The following is a 20,528-nucleotide window of genomic DNA, read 5'->3' on the forward strand; positions in this document are numbered from 1 at the left end:
TTTTAGAGCATTAAAGGCTCTAAGTACAAGTAGTAGTTGGTGCCCAGCTCCTTTCTCCAATTTTGTTAATGTTGATTTTGTTTAGCTTTTAAAGCCGGCGGGAGATAGTGGTAATCGAAGAGGATTAGCACCCATATATTGTACAATGTCATTAGAAACAATTTTGATGAAGGTTGGAACATAGCACCAAAATCTAGAAACTAATCTCGTACTGTGTTTTTTCAGCTGTAGGATTGGTGGAACTATAAACATCCATTGCAATGAATTCAGAAAGGTCAATGTCGGAAAACAGGAACAGCTTCAGTAACAAAACCAATTCTACCATCGCTACAAGGCAACCACCCCGCATCCTTGTAGTGGATGTGACACCACCTTTTTGGTCAGTGATTTGTACAAATCTCTGTGAAGCCCTGGAAAATTTCTTTGCTTTGGCCTGCAGTTTAGGAGGGCCGCCTCGTCTGCCTCTGTTCAGTCTGTATGTGGTTCACAACCAACAGGAATGTCTTCTTCCTTTTGTGGTATGTAAGAGTATCAAACCCAGGCAATGCAGCTGGATTTCATTTAGTTGCTTGTCATGTCGTTATTCTGAAATTGTAGCTCTGCTTGAATTTAGAGTTCATAAGGCCAACTCATTAACAGTAATGGTGCAGTTTGTGTCAGGTTATTAGCCAGATGATAATATATTTCACTATGTAAAATCATTATTTCCAGTTGGTCGGAGGCCAGAGCAATCCAAGTAAACCACAGAATTTGGCTGTACTTTTGATACACAAACATAAGAAAAAAGTTGGGTTTTCAAGGACTGTTTGAAGTGGAATTTACTGAGAATTTACTGCCTCCAAAAAAAATTTCTCTAGTTTTAATCTTTTTTTTCTTTGAGGGATGATGAGTTTCGTTTTAGTGAAGGTGAATGAAGATCATTATTGAGAAAAACAGTGCATAGCAGGAGCAGATCTGTGGGGCTCAGAACAATTTAAAAAGACGTAATAATAATTCAGTGTTTATCATTTAGCAAATATGGCACTGTATTCAATTAAGGTTTTGAAATTCAACTTGCCGGTTATTGTTGAACAGAATTGTTTCCCACTTGTATTTGTCATGGAGTAAACAATGAAGGCAGGTCATTTCAAGCCACTCTTAACTTTAGGAGCAACACCACTAGCAGACTGCTTACTCTCTAGGAGGGGAACCATCTAAAGAAGAGTAGCAAATCTAAATTATACACAAAGATAACATGGAGACTTGTATCCTGGACTGTCACTTGATGTTATATGTGGGTGGCACAGTGGTTAGCACTGCTGCCTCACAACGCCAGGGACCCGGATTCAATTCCTGGCTTGGGTCACTCTCTGTGCAGAGTCTGCACATTCTCCCTATGTCTGCATGGGTTTCCTCCCCATGCTCCGGTTTCCTCCCACAGTCCGAAAGACGTGTTTGTTAGGTGCATTGGCCATACTAAATTCTTCCTCAGTGTACCCGAACAACTGCCAGAGTGTGGTGACTCGGGGATTTTCACAGTAACTTCATTGCAGTGCTAATGTAAGCCTACTTGTGACAATAATAAAATAAACTTTAAACTTATGATTGGGTCATACTTTAATGTGTAACATCTTCTTCTGCTACAGCAAGTGAAAGGAAACTTTGCCAGGCTCCACTCCTGTGTTGCTGAATTGAAGTCAATGCCAAAAGAGGGTTGTATACGTGAAAAGCCTGGCTCTTTAAAGCACGCTGTGGAGGATGGCCTCTTACAGTTTAAACAGTATATGAGGCATGTGACAGTGGGAGGATCGCTTAATAGCTGCTCTGTAGAGGTAAAATGTACTTACATTTGCTATAAATGATTTTTACTGTCTTAAAACAGGTTGCCATCTCATAAATATTTCAGTTGTATATTTTGTGAAAGGGGAAGTCGATACTTTAAAATTTGCCTCACTTGTGCTTATCATCACTAAAATCTCCCATGAGATTGATCACAGTGAGTCAAACTATTTTGACTTTTATAAATGTGGAGGTACTTATTCAATTTAGCGAATAACATCAGAGCAACTGATCTACAGTGACTGAATACTGGGAAAACAAATTCCACTTTTATTAAATGGTATTCTGGGACCTTTCCTGATTCCTTATTCTCCCCTCAATCGTAGAATCCATAGAAACCTACAGTGCAGAAGGAGGCCATTCGGCCCAATGAGTCTGCACCGACCTCAATCCCACCCAAGCCCTTTCCTCATAACCCCATACATTTACCCTAGCTAGCACCCCTGACACTAAGGGGCAATTTAGCATGGCCAGTCCACCTAACCCGGACATCTTTAGACATCTTTTCAACACAGCTTCTAACCTGTCCTTAAATACAGTTTTCTCTTCTATCTTTTAAACCATTGTTTGCAGCATCGCTCTGAACTTCTTTCTCTGAAATCTTTCATATTCTCTTTGCTCCCACTCTTGAGTCAAATGAGAATAACTTTTACCAAGTTTACTTATGGCCTTTCCTTAAGTTGTAAAACCTTTTTATTCCCATTGAAAGTTCACGGCTGAACACAAACAAACATCCCTTATCCACTCATTGTGTTTACTTGTAGCACATCTTAACTTGGTCACCTCCACTTTAAATGCCTGCTTTTACACCTAGCCCCTTTGATGGTTCAAGCCTGAAGCCCAGCTGTCTTCCGTTTAATTAAATTAGTCTTACACACTCATAGACCCCACAATCCTGCTTCACAGAATACCGCAGAAATATAAAAAGAAAATATTTTCTTCTTCACACAGTGTCTAGGTTGATGTTGGGTGGTTCGATTTCAAGGAAAACTACCCCAACCTATCCAATCTTGCCTCATAGCTAAATTTCCCAGTCCTGGCACCATTCTCATAAATCTCTGATTTGATTCGATTTACTTTTGTCACATGTATTAGTATACAGTGAAAAGTATTGCTTCTTGCACGCTGTACAAAGCATACCATTCATAGACAAGGAAACGTGAGAGTGCAGAATGTAGTGTTACAGTCATACTCGGGTGTAAAGAAAGCAATTTAATGCGAGGCACATCCATTCAAAAGTCTGACAGCAGCAGGGAAGAAGCTGTTTTTGAGTCGGTTGGTACGTGACCTCAGACTTTTGTACCTTTTTCCTGACGAAGAAGGTGGAAGAGAGAATGTACATGGGGTCCTTAATTATGCTGGCTGCTTTGCCGAGGCAGCGGGTAGTGTAGACAGAGCCAATGGATGGGAGGTTGGTTTGCGTGATCGATTGGGCTACATTCACAATCTTTTGTAGTTTCTTGCAGTCTTGGGCAGAGCAGCAACCAAACCAAGCTGTGATACAACCAGAAAGAACTTCTGCACCCTCTCCACTGCGATCACATCTTTCCTGTAATGTAGTGCCCAGAACTGTACACAGTACTCAAGTTATGTTTGAACTGATGTATAACCTCTGTGCTTTTATATTTTATGCATCAGCTAATAACAGAAAACATGGTATTTGTCTTCTTAACCACCTTATCGACATAGTAAATTGTTGGAAGGTATTTTGAGAGACAGGATCTACAGGCATTTAGAGATGCAAGGACTGATTAGGGACAGTCAGCATGGCTTTGTGAGTGGAAAATCATGTTTCACAAATTTAATTGAGTTTTTTGAAGGGGTAACCGAGAAGGTAGATGAGGGCAGTGCAGTTGATGTTGTCTACATGGACTTTAGCAAGACCTTTGACAAGATACCGCATGGTAGGTTGTAGCATAAGGTTAAATCTCACGGGATCCAGGATGAGGTATCTAAATGGATACAAAATTGGCTTCTTGACAGAAGCCAGAGGGTGGTTGTAGAGTTGTTTTTCAAACTGGAGGCCTGTGACCAGCGGTGTGCCTCAGGGATCAGTGTTATTTGTCATTTATATTAATGATTTGGATGAGAATATAGGGGGCATGGTTAGTAAGTTTACAGATGACACCAAGATTGGTGACATAGTGGACAGCGAAGAAAGTTATCTCCAATTGCAATGGGATCTTGATCAATTGAGCCAGTGGGCTGATGAATGGCAGATGGAGTTTAATTTAGACAAATGCGAGGTGATGCATTTTGGTAGATTGAACCAGGGCAGGACTTACTCAGTTAATGGTAGGGCGTTGGGGAGAGTTATAGAACAAAGAGTTCTAGGGGTACATGTTCATAGCTCCTTGAAAGTGGAGTCACAGGTGGACAGTGGTGAAGAAGGCATTCGGCATGCTCGGTTTCATCGGTCAGAACATTGAATACAGGAGTTGGGACGTCTTGTTGAAGTTGTACAAGACATTGGTAAGGCCACACTTGGAATACTGTGTGCAATTCTGGTCACACTATTGTAGAAAGAATATTATTAAATTAGAAAGAGTGCAGAAAAGACTTACTGAGATGCTACCGGAACTTGATGGATTGAGTTATAAGGAGAGGCTGAATAGACTGGGACTTTTCTCTCTGGAGTGTAGGAGGCTAAGGGGTGACCTTATAGAGGTCTATAAAATAATGAGGGGCATAGACAAGGTAGATAGTCAATATCTTTTCTCAAAGGCAGGGGAGTCTAAAACTAGAGAGCATAGGTTTAAGGTGAGAGGGGAGAGATACAAAAGTGTCCAGAGGGGCAATTTTTTCACGCAGAGGGTGGTGAGTGTCTGGAACAAGCTGCCAGAGGTAGTAGTAGAGGTGGGTACAGTTTTATCTTTTAAAGAGCATTTAGATAGTTACATGGGTACGATGGGTATGGAGGGATATGGGCCAAATGCGGGCAATTGGGATTAGCTTAGGGGGTTTTTAAAAAAAGGGCGGCGTGGACAAGTTGGGCCGAAGGGCCTGTTTCCATGCTGTAAACCTCTATGACTCTGTGACTCTATGTCCTGCTACCTTTAAGGATCTCTGGATGTACAATCCAAGGTCTGTTCCTTCACACTACTCAGTATCCTACCATTTATTATATAGTCCCTTGTTGCTGCTCCAAAAAGATATTAGCTCACATTTCTCCAGATTGAACTTCATTTTTCACTTTTCTGCCCAACTGACCACACCATTTATATCTCCCTGCAGCCCAAGGCTTCCCTCCTCACTATCAACTGCATGGCCAACTACATGGCTACAAAAAGCGAGGGACTTGAATATGGAGCCTGGCAGATCCCTATTGGTATCAACCTTCCAGTCTCAAAAACATCTGTCAACCATTCCACATTGTTTGAAGGGCCGAATGGCCTACTCCTGCTTTTATGTTCTGTGTTTCTTTCCTTCCAGCCACTAAGTCAATTTTGGACCCAATTGAATCTAGTAATTTAAGTTGCCTTGGCAGTCTGCTAAGTTAAAGGCAGCACCTGGGGCATATAAATCTGAGACTCAAAGTAGATACAAAAACAGAAGAACACACAGCGGCATTTGCCAGCATTGTGGAGAGAACAGACCCTTGGTTTGTGCTGGGTGAGCCCTTAATAACCAATGAAATTGTTGGGCATTTTAACAGCCACACTGCATTTGACCTAACAAAGTGGAGTGAATCAGCCAGATGTGTCACTCCTGCAGCAACGTTTGCATGATTGAATGTTGGGTGATAACAAGATTGGCCTCATCTGTGATATTGGAATGATTTGATGATGTTCTCTGTCTTCAAACCTCTAAACATGAAAGATGATCAGTTGGGTTCTGGGGCATGGCCAGCACCCATGGAATTGCATCCCAGCGAGACTCAGTGTCTTCGGAAGGTGATGAGAATATTTAAGGAGGGATGGCACGGTAGCACAGTGGTTAGCACTGCTGCTTCACAGCTCCAGGGTCCTGAGTTCGATTCCCGGCTCGGGTCACTGTTTGTGTGGAGTTTGCACATTCTCCTCGTGTCTGCGTGGGTTTCCTCCGGGTGCTCCGGTTTCCTCCCACAGTCCAAAGATGTGCGGGATAGGTTGATTGGCCAGGTTAAAAATTGCCCCTTAGAGTCCTGGGATGTGTAGGTTAGAGGGATTAGCGGGTAAAATATGTGGGGGTAGGGCCTGGGTGGGATTGTGGTCGGTGCAGACTCGATGGGCCGAATGGCCTCCTTCTGCACTGTAGAGTTTCTATGTTTCTAAACCAAGTAATTGAAGGTGATGATTAAATGCAGTTCCAGAAAACACACTGCAGGAGCAAATATTAATGAATTAAATATTGAACTTTAATAACCTTTGTTTATTTCTATGTTTTCAGATTACCGTACTCACCAGCCAGCCTGGGAAACAAGTGGTGAAGCAGCTAGAGTCAGGGCTCAGTGAAACAGATTTAGTCAGTGTCAGGAGATTGCAGGTGCTGCATATCTCTAGATGTAACCCAGTGGATTTGATGGACATGACATGGAACACACAGTCAGATTTACCTAGTGAAGAAAATAACTTTGATGGTCTGTATCTTTATCTCAAGTGATGCATTCTTGTTTATAGTTGTTTTTTATGCTGAGCAAATTGTTAAATTAGAGGACTTTGTCCCCATGAAAAAATAAACAGAAAGGCCCTCCAGCTCTGACCCCGCACGCCCTCTTCAAAACACTCCCCATGCCCATCCATGCCACCTCATGCCCACGACCCAGCTCCATGTTCCCTCATGTTCTATATCAGGCTCTGCCCTTTCGCACACTCCTTATGCCTGCTATGCCATTTCTGCCTTTCCACCCATTCCTTCAGACCCCTCATGCCCCTATGCTATGCTCTGCCCTTCCACCCAATCCCTAGGTTCCTTTATGCCCCCGATGCCAGGTTCTGGCACTTCCATTCCCATTGATCCACTGTAAACCTTCCAGAACCAATAAACCACAGTGTAAAGTGAAAAAAAAAGCTTTGAAAAAATATAGTCCATTGACTCCTGTGAAAAACAGCTAGTAAAAGTGTCGATCATCCAGATCCTTTTACGTTTCAAAAATCACAAACCACAAGCACTTAAAACCACTTGAATTATTTCAACAAATAACTGCAGTGAACAGAGTCTGAACTTTTGATCAAAAAATGTTTCCTCTGGGGAAGATGCTGTTCTGTTATTCTAATAGATGTCTGAGCTCTCAGCCAAGCCTCATTTCATATGTTTTTAAACCTACCTTTTGAAAGGTCTCCTTGTGCACATTCGGGTTCACAACTAATCTAAGAGACCGTGAACCCCAACTCTTTAAAAATCTGGCACCACCCCTTGAAAGTTACGGAGCAGTAGGTGATACCTGTCTTTGCAATGGAACCAGCTAGGTCAGGAGTGTTGGATGCAGGCTTCTGACAGGAAGCTTACACCCTTTAAAGGCACACTGAAAAATCGCACAGCCCAGGAATAGGGTCGGGAATTCTGGGAACAGGACCCACCCACCATTTTTAAAGGGCTCCCAAGTCATCCCAATTTGGAGAAAATCCAAGCCATAATGTCTTGCATCAGAGATTGGTTTGTATTATTTCAGGGAAGTCTACAAACAAAATTACAAATTAATTATGGATAAGGAAAGCAATTTGATCCACGTTAATTCATTCATCTAGAAAAATGTTAATCTCTCCTAATTGTTTCTGAATGATTCAAAGTTTTCTCCAACTCTCTATCTGGGAGATTGTTTCTCAATTTGAACAGTAGTTTACACCACAGAGGTGTTTCTTACATTGTCTTTGCTGCCAAAGATAACCATGCACACAGGATGCAAGATACGCTATCTGCTTTTCATTTACAAGATAATTTTCCAACCGCATACTGCTTGCTGCCCTCAGTCCCAGTGACAATGATTGCATTGTTTGTGCAGGTTGGACCATTCATAGAAGTCCATTAGCTGATTCAAACGTTTACCAGACTTAACGATGCATCCTCAAGGTCACCTGATGGAGAGAATGGTGAAATTAATCTTCACTACCATGACTGGATTGTGGATCACCCAATGTCACCAAGAAAATATTTGCTTGCTAACTGTTAGTAAATGATGTTATAAGAACATAAGAACTAGGAGCAGGAGTAGGCCACCTGGCCCCCCGAGCCTGCTCCGCCATTCAATAAGATCACGACTGATCATTTTGTGGACTCAGCTCCACTTACCCGCCCGCTCACCTTAACCCTTAATTCCTTTACTGTTCAAAAATGTATCTATCCTTGCCTTAAAAACATTCAATGAGGTCGCCTCAACTGCTTCACTGGGCAGGGAATTCCACAGATTCACAACCCTGTTGGGTGAAGAAGTTCTCCTCAACTCAGTCCTAAATCTGCTCTCCCTTATTTTGAGGCCATGCCCCTTAATTCTAGTTTCACCTGCCAGTGGAAACAACCTTCTAATCTATTCCCTTCATAATCTTATATATTTCTTTAAGATCTTCCCTTCCAATGAAAATAGCCCCAGTCTACTCAGTCTCTCCTCATAAGCTAATTCTCTCAACTCCGGAATCAACTTAGTGACTCTCCTCTGCACCCCCTCCAGTGCCAGGATATCCTTTCTCAAGTAAGGAGACCAAAGCTGTGTTTTAGATATTTATTGAAAAGTGATTCTCACTGCAGTTGCTACAGTTACTTATTTAATGGATGCCTTTTTTTTTGCTGTGCAGAATGCTCCATCCTGGGTACAGATATCGATCTGCAAACAGTTGAGAATGACACAATCAGCCTAGATAGTTTCTTCAAGAGTTGGTTACACAATCATGGAACGGATAAGGAGCACCTCCATTTGCTGCTTCCAGCAGTACATCTTCCCAGCTCTACAGGAAGAAGTAATCAGTGCTATGGGTGATAATCAGGAAAATAGGCTGATTAAAACTTCCTTTAAGTGTTTTCTCTCTATTGTGAAGCAGTTCATAGTTCAAGTCATGGTACAGTTGGCAAGGACAATGGGCGGCACGGTAGCACAGTGCTTAGCACTGCTGCTTCACAGCTCCAGGGACCTGGGTTCGATTCCCAGCTTGGGTCACTGTCTGTGTGGAGTTTGCACATTCTTCTCGTGTCTGCGTGGGTTTCCTCCGGGTTCTCCGGTTTCCTCCCACAGTCCAAAGATGTGCGGGTTAGGTTGATTGGCCATGGTAAAATTGCCCCTTAGTGTCCTGAGATGCGTAGGTTAGAGGGATTAGCGGGTAAATGTGTAGGGATATGGGAGTAGGGCCTGGGTGGGATTGTGGTCGGTGCAGACTTGATGGGCCGAATGGCCTGTTTCTGCACTGTAGGGTTTCTATGATTTCAATGACAGTGTGTGACTGGACCATAGCAGGCTATAGAGCCATGATTCAATCCCTAGATTGCACTTGAGTTAGTATCATAGAGAATGGAAGGAGGCCATTTGGTCCATCAAGCCGGCCCATCGAGCCTGCAATGGCAACAATCCCACTCTAGCCCCTTAACCCCACATATTTACCCTGCTAATCCCTCCAAAACTAGGGTCAATTTAGCATGGCCAATCAACTTAACCCGCACATCTTTGGACCGTGGGAGGAAACCAGAGCACCCGGAGGAAACCCACGCAGACACAGGGAGAATGTGCAGACCCCACACAGAAGTGACCCAAACCGGGAATCGAACCCAGATCCCTGACGCTGTGAGGCAGCAGTGCTAACCACTGTACCACCGTGCCACCCAGTTAGATGAACATAAGGTTAAAAAATTTATCGGATTGAGAATAGCTGTGGGAAAGGGCAGTGCACAATCAAGCATAAAAATACTTAACTTGAGGAGGGTTAAATTTAGTGAATTGAAAAGATATCTAGCCCAGACAGATGGGGATCAAAAATTGGTAGGTGAAAAAATAATTGAACAATAGGAAGCCTTCAAAGAAGAGATTGTTCGAGTAAAGTGAAGACATATTCCTGTGAGGGAGAAAGGAAGGGCATCCCACGATAGAGTTCAATAAAGGTACAGAGGTTAAATGAAACAGAAAAAGCTGATGACAATCATAAGGTTCATAATACAATACAGCTGAATAAAGAAAGAATGGAGGAGATCTAGAACAGGGCAAAAAGAGATTATGAGAATAGTTTAGAGATGAACATAAACCGAGGTGCAAGGACAGAGAGACCTGGGGATGTACGTGCACAGAACTTTGAGGTGGAAGGACTAGTTGAAAAGCATATCGTGATTCTTTCATCCCCATTGATGTAGAGAGGAAGAATGTAAAAGCAAGGAGGTAATTTGGAATACTGTGTCCAGTTCTGGTCGCCGCACTACCAGAAGGACGTGGAGGCTTTGGAGAGAGTGCAGAGGAGGTTTACCAGGATGTTGCCTGGTATGGAGGGGCTTAGTTATGAGGAGAGATTGGGTAAACTGGGGTTGTTCTCCCTGGAAAGACGGGATGAGGGGAGACTTAATAGAGGTGTACAAAATTATGAAAGGCATAGATAGGGTGAACGGTGGGAAGCTTTTCCCCAGGTCGGTGGTGACGTTCACGAGGGGTCATAGGTTCAAGGTGAAGGGGGGGGGAGGTTTAACACGGATATCAGAAGGACATATTTTACACAGAGGGTGGTGGGGGCCTGGAATGCGCTGCCAGGCAAGGTGGTGGAGGCGGACACACTGGGAACGTTTAAGACTTATCTAGACAGCCACATGAACGGAGTGGGAATGGAGGGATACAAAAGAATGGTCTAGTTTGGACCAGGGAGCGGCACGGGCTTGGAGGGCCGAAGGGCCTGTTCCTGTGCTGTGTTGTTCTTTGTTCTTTATAATACTAAACCTTGAAAAGTACTGGTTAGGACTCAATTGGCATATTGGGCATAATTTTACTGCCTTTGAAGAATCAAAAGTGGATTTCAATCTCACTGGTGATGTGCACTGGAGATGGCAAAGTAATAGGACACCTCTGGGTGCACTGTCCAATTAACTAAAGACGGTAGAGAGAGCAGGCTCCCTGCTATCCCAGTGTGAGGCCCTCAGGAGAGGTGGCCACTGCTACTACGGGCAGGAGAATGTGAGGGGTGCCTCCAGAATGAAGATGTGTGAAATGTTTCAAATGATTGGTGGTGACATCTGCCAGGCCATCATTATTGAAAGGGGGAACCCTCCACAAGATGGACTATGGAGTGGCAAGGTGATTTTTGATTTGATTTATTATTGTCACATGTATTAATATACAGTGAAGGGTATTGTTTCCTGCATCCTATACAGACAAAGCATACCGTACACAGGGAAGGAAAGGAAAGAATGCAGAGTGTAGTGTTGCAGTCATAGCTAGGTTGTAGAGAAAGATCAACTTAATGCAAGGTAGGTCCATTCAAAAGTCTGATGGCAGCAGGGAAGAAGCTGTTCTTGAATCGGTTGGTACATGATCTCAGACTTTTGTAACTTTTTCCCGACAGAAGAAGGTGGAAGAGAATATGTCCGGGGTACGTGGGGTCCTTAATTATGTTGACTGCTTTTCCGAGGCAGGGGAAGTGTAGACAGTGTCAATGGATGGGAGGCTGGTTTGCATGATGGACTGCGCTTCATTCACGACCCTTGTAGTTTCTTGCAGTCTTGGATAGAGCAGGAGACATACCAAGCTGTGATACAACAAGAAAGAATACTTTCTATGGTGCATCTGTAGAAGTTGATGAGAGTTGTAGCGGACATGCCAAATTTCCTTGGTCTCCCGAGAAAGTAGAGGCATTGGTGGGCTTTCTCAAATATAGTGTCAGCATGGGGGGACCAGAACAGGTTGTTGGTGATCTGGACACCTAAAAACTTGAAGCTCTCAACCATTTGTACTTCGTCCCCATTGATGTAAACAGTGATAGTGCAGCGGTTAGCACTGCTGCCTCACAGCGCCAGGGACCCGGGTTCGATTCCCGGCTTGGGTCACTGTCTGTGTGGAGTTCGCGTGTTCTCCTCCAGGTTTCCTCCGGGTCCTCCAGTTTCCTCCTATGGTCCAAAGGATGTGCTGGTTAGGTGCATTGGCAATGCTAGATTCTCCCTCAGTGTAACCTGAACAGGCGCCAGAGTGTGGCGAGTGGGGGATTTTCACAGTAACTTCATTGCAGTGTTAATGTAAGCCTACTTGTGACTAATAAATAAACTTTTTAAAAAAGCGATTCTTGTGGCAATAGCGGCTCCAAGATGGGTGGATGGGAAGAGAATAAATAAAGATGGCTTCATTGACACCAGCTGCAACCTGGTGCCCAATAGGTACTGTTCGGATTCTGGTGCCAGGTGGTCAGTTTCAAACCACAAATTCACCTGGAGGTGAGAACAAACCGAGTGGCTAACCCAACGCACTATGATGAAAATTTCTCTGCATCTAAAGCTGTCTCTGAGATCCCACCCCTGTTGTACAATGTCTTTAAGGGATATCAGCATGATATCATGGGAAGGAAAATATGTCCTGTGACATTTTCCAACCCCGTCGTGGGGGGATCCGCCACAAAGGTTTGGCAGCCCAGCCAGAAGTCCATTGACTTTTGATGGAACCAGACAATCCTGTTGGTGGGCGGGACCACAAAATCCCACCGTTAGGGCAGAATTTTCCCAAAAATTGACTAAGTGTCACAATGGTGAGAAAACCAGAGTGACCCGTGCCAGTATGTCTGGTGCGGGCCGGACCACACCGCAATTGTCCCACACTTAGTCATTTTTTGGGAGAGTGGTGAGCTGTGCGCCAGTTCTGGGAGGGGTGGGGCCTAAACACGCTGGTGAGCCTGGCTGCAAAGCTCTTGGATGCCGTTTTAAAAGGCTGCCCTGATTTTACAGTGCACTGGAAGACCCCCTCCCTTCCCCCATGGACATAGGGACCCCTCCCTCATCTGTGGCATGTTTCCCTCTCTCACATGGATTGTTAGCATCGGGGTCCTCCCAATGGGACCCCCTTCCTGGGCCCCGACATGCCCCCCCCCTCATGCCCCACTCCTTCCTGCCCTCCCTTTATGCCCCACCCCTTCTTGCACCTCGTCATAGCCCTCTCTGCATAGCCCCCCCACTCAGGCTCCACTCCCACTCAGGACCTACCCCCTTGGCACCGCCCTGACACATTGGCAGTGCCCAACTGTCATTACCAGTGTGCCAGGTGGGCACTGCTTGGTGGGCACTGCCCTGCCCTGTCCCTGACTACCCAGGGGCTTCAATGGCCTCTAAGCCCATAGGCGCAGCCATCAAGCCTGGTCTCTGCTAGTGGAGACCAGTAATGATTCTCACTACTAAGGCTCGGAAGACCCTTGGGAGCTGGGAGAATCCGCCGTTAAACAGGCTAAATATAGTTAAATGCTATTTTAAATATGCTAATTGGCGTCACGCCCTTTCTGGGCGAGATCCAGTTTGCGCCAGTAGAAAGGGACTGGGACTGGCAAGCAGTTTGGCGGCAGGCACAGAGCCCATTTTTAGGCTCACACGCAATTTACCTGGATTAGCGCAATCTGCGCCAGGCGTGGCGACGCTGGAAAATGACCTCATAGTTTCACTTTTGCTTTGAGCAGAGCATACACACACACACACAGAGCTCTGATAGCTTCAAACTATTCATAACTGTTATCACATGTCTAGTCTAAATAAATGAACCCACAACGTGTTTACCCAATCCCATAGCAAAGATTGGTGCTTGTGTCTCGCACATTGAATACATATGAGGTATTATATCATTAAAATAACACAACAACCTCTTGTATTCATTCTGGACAACGAAGGAATATCAAGGCTAAGGAAACTTTGATTTGATTTGATTTGATTTATTATTGTCACATGTATTAACAGACAGTGAAAAGTATTGTTTCTTGGGCACTATACAGACAAATCATACCGTTCATAGAGAAGGAAACGAGAGAGTGCAGAATGTAGTGTTAAAGTCATAGCTAGGGTGTAGAGAAAGAACAAAGAACAGTACAGCACAGGAAACAGGCCCTTCGGCCCTCCAAGCCTGTGCCGCTCCTTGGTCCAACTGGACCAATCGTTTGTATCCCTCCATTCCCAGGCTGCTCATGTGACTATTCAGGTAAGTCTTAAACGATGTCAGCGTGCCTGCCTCCACCACCCTACTTGGCAGCGCATTCCAGGCCCCCACCACCCTCTGTGTAAAAAACGTCCCTCTGATATCCGAGTTATACTTCGCCCCTCTCAGCTTGAGCCCGTGACCCCTCGTGATCGTCACCTCCGACCTGGGAAAAAGCTTCCCACTGTTCACCCTATCTATACCCTTCATAATCTTGTACACCTCTATTAGATCTCCCCTCATTCTCCGTCTTTCCAAGGAGAACAACCCCAGTCTACCCAATCTCTCCTCATAGCTAAGACCCTCCATACCAGGCAACATCCTGGTAAACCTTCTCTGCACTCTCTCCAATGCCTCCACATCCTTCTGGTAGTGCGGCGACCAGAACTGGACGCAGTACTCCAAATGTGGCCTAACCAGCGTTCTATACAGCTGCATCATCAGACTCCAGCTTTTATACTCTATACCCCGTCCTATAAAGGCAAGCATACCATATGCCTTCTTCACCACCTTCTCCACCTGTGTTGCCACCTTCAAGGATTTGTGGACTTGCACACCTAGGTCCCACTGTGTTTCTATACTCCTGATGACTCTGCCATTTATTGTATAACTCCTCCCTACATTATTTCTTCCAAAATGCATCAAAAGATCAACTTAATGCAAGATAAGTCCATTCAAAAGTCTGACAGCAGCAGGGAAGAAGCTGTTCTTGAGTCGGTTGGTACGTGACCTCAGACTTTTGTATCTTTGTCCCGAAGGAAGAAGGTGGAAGAGAGAATGTCCAGGGTGCGTGGGGTCCTTAATTATGCTAGCTGCTTTGCCGAGGCAGCGGGAAGTGTAGACAGAGTCAATGGATGGAAGGCTGGTTTGCCTGATGGATTGGGCTACATTGGGGCGGCACGGTAGCACAGTGGTTAGCACTGCTGCTTCACAGCTCCAGGGACCTGGGTTCGATTCCCGGCTTGGGTCACTGTCTGTGTGGAGTTTGCACATTCTTCCTGTGTCTGCGTGGGTTTCCTCCGGGTGCTCCGGTTTCCTCCCATAGTCCAAAGATGTGCGGGTTAGGTTAATTGGCCATGCTAAATTGCCCCTTAGTGTCCCAGGATGCGTAGGTTAGAGGGATTAGCGGGTAAATATGTGGGGATATGGGGTTGGGCCTGGGTGGGATTGTGGTCGGTGCAGACTCGATGGGCCGAATGGCCTCTTTCTGCACTGTAGGGTTTCTATGATTTCTACATTCACGACCTTTTGTAGTTCCTTGCGGTCTTGGGCAGAGCAGGAGCCATACCATAGAATCATAGAAACCCTACAGTACAGAAGGAGGCCATTCGGCCCATCGAGTCTGCACCGACCACAATCCCACCCAGGCCCTATCCCCACATATTTACCCGCTAATCCCTCTAACCTACGCATCTCAGGAGTCTAAGGGGCAATTTTTAACCTGGCCAATCTACCTAACCCGCACATCTTTGGACTGTGGGAGGAAACCGGAGCACCCGGAGGAAACCCACACAGACACGGGGAGAATGTGCAAACTCCACACAGACAGTGAGCCGAGCCAGGAATCAAACCCGGGACCCTGGAGCTGTGAGGCAGCAGTGCTAACCACTGTGCTACCATGCCGCCCCCAAGCTGTGATACAACCAGAAAGAATGCTTTCTATGGTGCATCTGTAAAAGTTGGTGAGAGTCGTAGTCTTCTGAGAAAATAGAGGCGTTGGTGGGCTTTCTTAACTATAGTGTCAGCATGGGGGGACCAGGACAGGTTGTTAGTGACCTGGACACCTAAAAACGTGAAGCTCTCGACCCTTTCTACTTCATTCCCCATTGATGTAGACAGGGGCATGTTCTCCTTTACGCTTCCTGAAGTCGATGACAATCTCCTTTGTTGTGTTGACATTGAGGGAGAGATTATTGTTGCCGCACCCGTACACCAGATTCTCTATCTCATTCCTGTACTCTGTCTCGTCATTGTTTGAGATCCGACCAACTATGGTGGTGTCGTCAGCAAACTTGAAAATCGAATTGGAGGGGAATTTGGCCACACAGTCATAGGTGTATAAGGAGTATAGTAGGGGGCTGAGAACACAGCCTTGTGGGACACTGGTGTTGACGATGATCATGGAGGAGGTATTGTTGCCTATCCTTACTGATTGTAGTCTGTGTGTTAGGAAGTTCAGGATCCAGTCATAGAAATCATAGAAACCCTACAGTGCAGAAGGAGGCCATTCGGCCCATCGAGTCTGCACCGACCACAATCCCACCCAGGCCCCACCCCCACATATCTTACCCACTAATCCCTGTAACCTACGCATCCCAGGACTCTAAGAGGCAATTTTTTTTTTAACCTGGCCAATCAACCTAACCCGCACATCTTTGGTCGCAGAGGGAGGTGCCAAGGCCCAGGCCATGGAGTTTGGAGATGAGTTTCGTGGAAATAATAGTGTTGAAGGCTGTGCTGTAGTCAATAAATAGGAGTCTGACATAGGTGTCTTTGTTATCTAGGTGTTCCAGGGTTGATGCAGGGCCAGGGAAATGGCGTCTGCTGTGGACCTGTTGTGGCGATAGGCAAACTGTAGTGGATCCAGGTAGTCCGGGAGGCTGGAATTGATTCGTGCCATGATTAACCTTTCGAAGCACTTCATAATGATGGATGTCAGAGCCACTGGCCGATAGTCAGTAAGGCACGCTGCTTGGTTTTTCTTAGGTACCAGGATGATGGTTCGTCTTCTTGAAGCAGATAGGGCCCTCAGATTGTTGTAAAGAGAGGTTGAAGATGTCTGTGAATACCCCCGCCAGCTGATCTGCGCAGGATCTGAGTGCACGCCCAGGTACCCAATCCGGGCCAGTTGCTTTCCGTGGGTTGACCTTCAAGAAAGCTGCTCTGACATCTGCACTGGTGACCCCAGATACAAATTCTTCCAGGGTGGAGGGCATGCTCTCGCTGACCTCTTGCTCAAAACAGGTGTAGAATGCATTGAGCTCATCAGGGAGGGTGTGATGGAGCTTTCATCTTGTAGCCTGTTATGTCTTGCAGACCTTGCCATAGTCGACGGAGGTCAATGTGCCTAGCCTGGGACTCTAGTTTGGTCCGGTATTGTTTGCCATTTGGCATCTTTTGATGGATCTCCTTAGATCGTATCTGGCTTTCTTGTATAGCTCGGTGTCGCCCGACTTGAACGCCTCAGACCTGGACTTCAGCAAGCAGTGGATATCCCTGTTCATCCATGGTTTCCGATTGAGGAACACACAGATTTGCTTCTTTGGCACACAGTCTTCTACACACTAATGAAGTCAGTTACTGTAGTGGTGTACTCGTTCAGGCTGGTTGCAGAGTTTTTAAATACTGACCAGTTCACTGACTCCAAGCAGCTTCGTAGGAGATCATCTGATTCCTCAGACCAACATTGCACGACTCTTTGATGGATTCTCCCGCTTCAGTTTTTGCTTGTAAGCTGGGAGCAGGAGCACAGCCTTGTGGTCTGATTTGCCAAAGTGTGGGCGGGCGATAGAGCGGTAGGCATATTTGATATTTGTGTAGCAGTGGTCTAGGATGTTTGGGCCTCTGGTGGAACAGGAGACGTGTTGGTGGTAACTTGGTAGTATGCTCTTGAGCTTGGCCTGATTGAAGTCCCCGGCCACAATGAACAAGGCCTCGGGATGTTTCGTCTCAAGGCTATTCGTAGTGGTGTATATTTTGTCCAGCGCGATCTTCACGTCTGCATGGGGTGGGATGTAAACTGCCATCAGGATAACGGAGGTGAACTCCCGCGGAAGGTAGTAGGGGCGGCATTTTAGCGTCAGGTATTCTAGGTCTGGGGAGCAGAAAGTTGCCAGTGTTGCTACGTCTAGGCACCATGAGGTGTTGATTAGGAAGCAGACCCCACCTCCCCTAGCCTTGCCTGAGGCCGCTGTGTGGTCCATTCGATGGATTGAGAAGCCCTCTGGTTGTAGGGCACTGTCCCGTGAAGCAGGAGTGAGCCATGTCTCCGTGAAACAGAGTAGACAGCAGACTCTCAGTTCTCTTTGGAAAGTGAGTCTGGCTCTAAGTTCATCCAACTTTTTTTCCAGAGACTGGATATTTGCAAGCAGTAAGCTGGGGAAGGGGGCCTTGGGACCACGTTGCTTCACTCTCACCTGCAGGCCTGCACGTTTTCCACGCTTCCTGGAGTGTCTGCTTCTTTTCGAGCCTGGGAATTGGTGAGAGTGGTTTGCAGTGTTAAGGGTATGGTTGTGTCCAATGAGGTTCTTCATTCTAGTCTGGATGGAGGATTTGTTGCCTTGCTTGCAATTCCTGCGTTGGGTCTGCGCAGTCAGGTGTTCCGGGTCGTTGTTGGGCTGTGTTTTGGCTTCGTCGGTCGGTGGATTTCCAGACCACGCTCCAGCGTGGACCGGTCGAAGGCCGGTAAGTGGATGATGTTCCTGGCAACACGGTCGCGGATGAGTCTGTGTATCGGGATCCACTGGCTCAATGCCAGTTCGGGCTCAAATAGATTTATTAGAACAGTAACAGGGAGCTCCAGTAAAGTGAGAGACTGGAGAAATTGGGTTGTTTTCCTTAGGAAAGAGGAGGTGAAGAGGAGATTTCATAGAGATGTGCAAAATCATGAAAGGTTTTGATAGAATAAATAAAGAGAAACTTTTTCCAGTCGCAGGAGGGCCAGAGAAAACCGAGACAACATAGGAAAGCAGACACAATGGAAGCAGATTCAATAGCAAAATTCAGGAAATAATTGGATAAATAGTTCAAGTGAAATAATTTACAGGGTCATAAGGAAAGAGCAGGGAAGTGAGATTAATTGGATAGCTATACCAAAGAATGGCTTCCTCTGTGCTGCATCATCTATGATTCTACGAATGATGCTAGAAGTGACCTCTGCATTTCAGGGCAAGGGAATAGAAAATATTCAGCTGGAAACAATTTCTAAACAACGTCGAGAGAAATTGCAATTGTGTAGTTGTCAGTTGAAGACAAGTTTTATTGCCAGGCTGTGATGTACTCTCTCGATCAATGTTAACCTTTTGGCTCTTAACACATAAATAAAATTCAGTTGGCAAGCTACTCCAGCTCATGGAACCATATCCCAACATAAGCCAACTTCTGTAAAAGAGGGAGATGAAAAGGAACAAAGATGACAGTTGGCTCTCATGAATATTAGTTTTGAAATGATGATCATTTATACTTGAGTTTGCAGTGACTTTTCTTATATTAGATTGATTATGTTTTCTTCAGTTGACAAAGTTAAAAATAATAATCAGTTCCACATCACACTGGCGGTAGAGATTCCATCCCTGGCATGAATCCCACTGCTGACAAGCACAATCAGATTCAGGGCCTATTATGGCTGTATCTCCAGTTTATTGTTGGTGCTCAGGGACTCCATATTTGCAGCGGAGCTCTGGAGAATGACCCCCCTGGGAGAATGCTTAAACCTAGAAAACATACAACTGCCTCACTCAAAGTCAGATGCTTAGTTAAGTCCAATTTGTTGTAAACATAAGCAATTGTTAATGTGTGTGTAACATCCAAGTACATAATTTCATGGCAAACTCCCTACTGTTGTTGATTATATATGCCTTCTATGGCTACCACACCACACAAATGTTTGGCAGTCATTTAAAGCATTTTTGGCAGTACAATGAATTCATGTGACTATAATTGTAAACACATGCTGATTACCCCGAGATCTCTAATATCCCTTTTGAAAGTATTATAATTAATAGTACAACCAGCCAGTGTCATATAGTACAGAGAAGAAGCTAATCCTGTTCTTGGCTCCTGTAGTGAAACAATGGGATCCCTGCAGCTGAGTGTGAAAGTTGAATAGAAAATATGATTGATTTCAATTAAGTTTTATTTTGATCTTTGTAATTGGCTCTATTCAGACCTCTTGATTCATTATAAGAACATAAGAGATAAGAGCAATAGTGGACCATTCAGCCCCTCGATCCGCCATTTAATACAATCATCTTCTGCCTCAACTGCCTTAATTCCCATCCCTGGAAGATCAATCTCAGTCTTGAATGTACTCAACGATGGAGCATCCAGAACCCAACAGAGTGGCCAATTCCAAGGATTCACAATTCTCTGAGTGTAGAAATTTCTCCTCGTCTCAGTCAGAAATGATGGACCCCTTATCTGAGTGAAGACAATAAGGACAATACTGGACCAAGCTAGAGTCCCAGGCTAGCCACACTGACCACTGCCAACTATGGCAAGGTCTGCAGGACATAACAGGCTACAAGATGAAGGCATGTAAAATCGCCGGCTCCAACGCACCCCTCCCTAATGAGCACAATGCATTCTACACCTGTTTTGAGCAAGAGGTCAGCGAGAGCATGCCCTCCACCCTGGAAGCTCTGGATGAACCTGTATCTGGGGGTCACCGTTGCAGATGTCAGAGCAGCTTCCTTGAAGGTCAACCCACGGAAAGCAACTGGCCCGGATGGGGTACCCAGGTGTACACTCAGATCCTGGGCGGATCAGCTGCGGAGATATTCACTGACATCTTCAACCTCTCTACAACAACCTGAGGTCCCTATCTGCTTCAAGAAGGTGACCATCATCTCGGTACCTAAGAAAAACCAAACAGCCTTAATGACTGTCGGCCAGTGGCTTTGACATCCATCATTATGAAGTGCTTCGAAAGGTTAATCATGGCACGAATCAATTCCAGCCT

At 45.4% G+C, this 20,528-nt stretch overlaps 1 protein-coding gene across 1 annotated transcript in view; it reads left to right on the plus strand.

Moving 5' to 3' along the window:
- Positions 1-278: 278 nt before the first annotated feature.
- Positions 279-20,528, plus strand: part of m1ap (meiosis 1 associated protein) — a 90,183-nt gene continuing 69,933 nt past the window's right edge. The window contains exons 1-4 of the mRNA XM_078199792.1: positions 279-518; positions 1,626-1,811; positions 6,187-6,376; positions 8,526-8,687. Coding sequence (XP_078055918.1) covers positions 279-518; positions 1,626-1,811; positions 6,187-6,376; positions 8,526-8,687 — 778 coding nt within the window. The remainder of the gene's footprint in view (positions 519-1,625; positions 1,812-6,186; positions 6,377-8,525; positions 8,688-20,528) is intronic.

Source organism: Mustelus asterias, chromosome 1 (assembly GCF_964213995.1).
Source record: "Mustelus asterias chromosome 1, sMusAst1.hap1.1, whole genome shotgun sequence".
NCBI classification, from domain to species: Eukaryota; Metazoa; Chordata; class Chondrichthyes; order Carcharhiniformes; family Triakidae; genus Mustelus; species Mustelus asterias.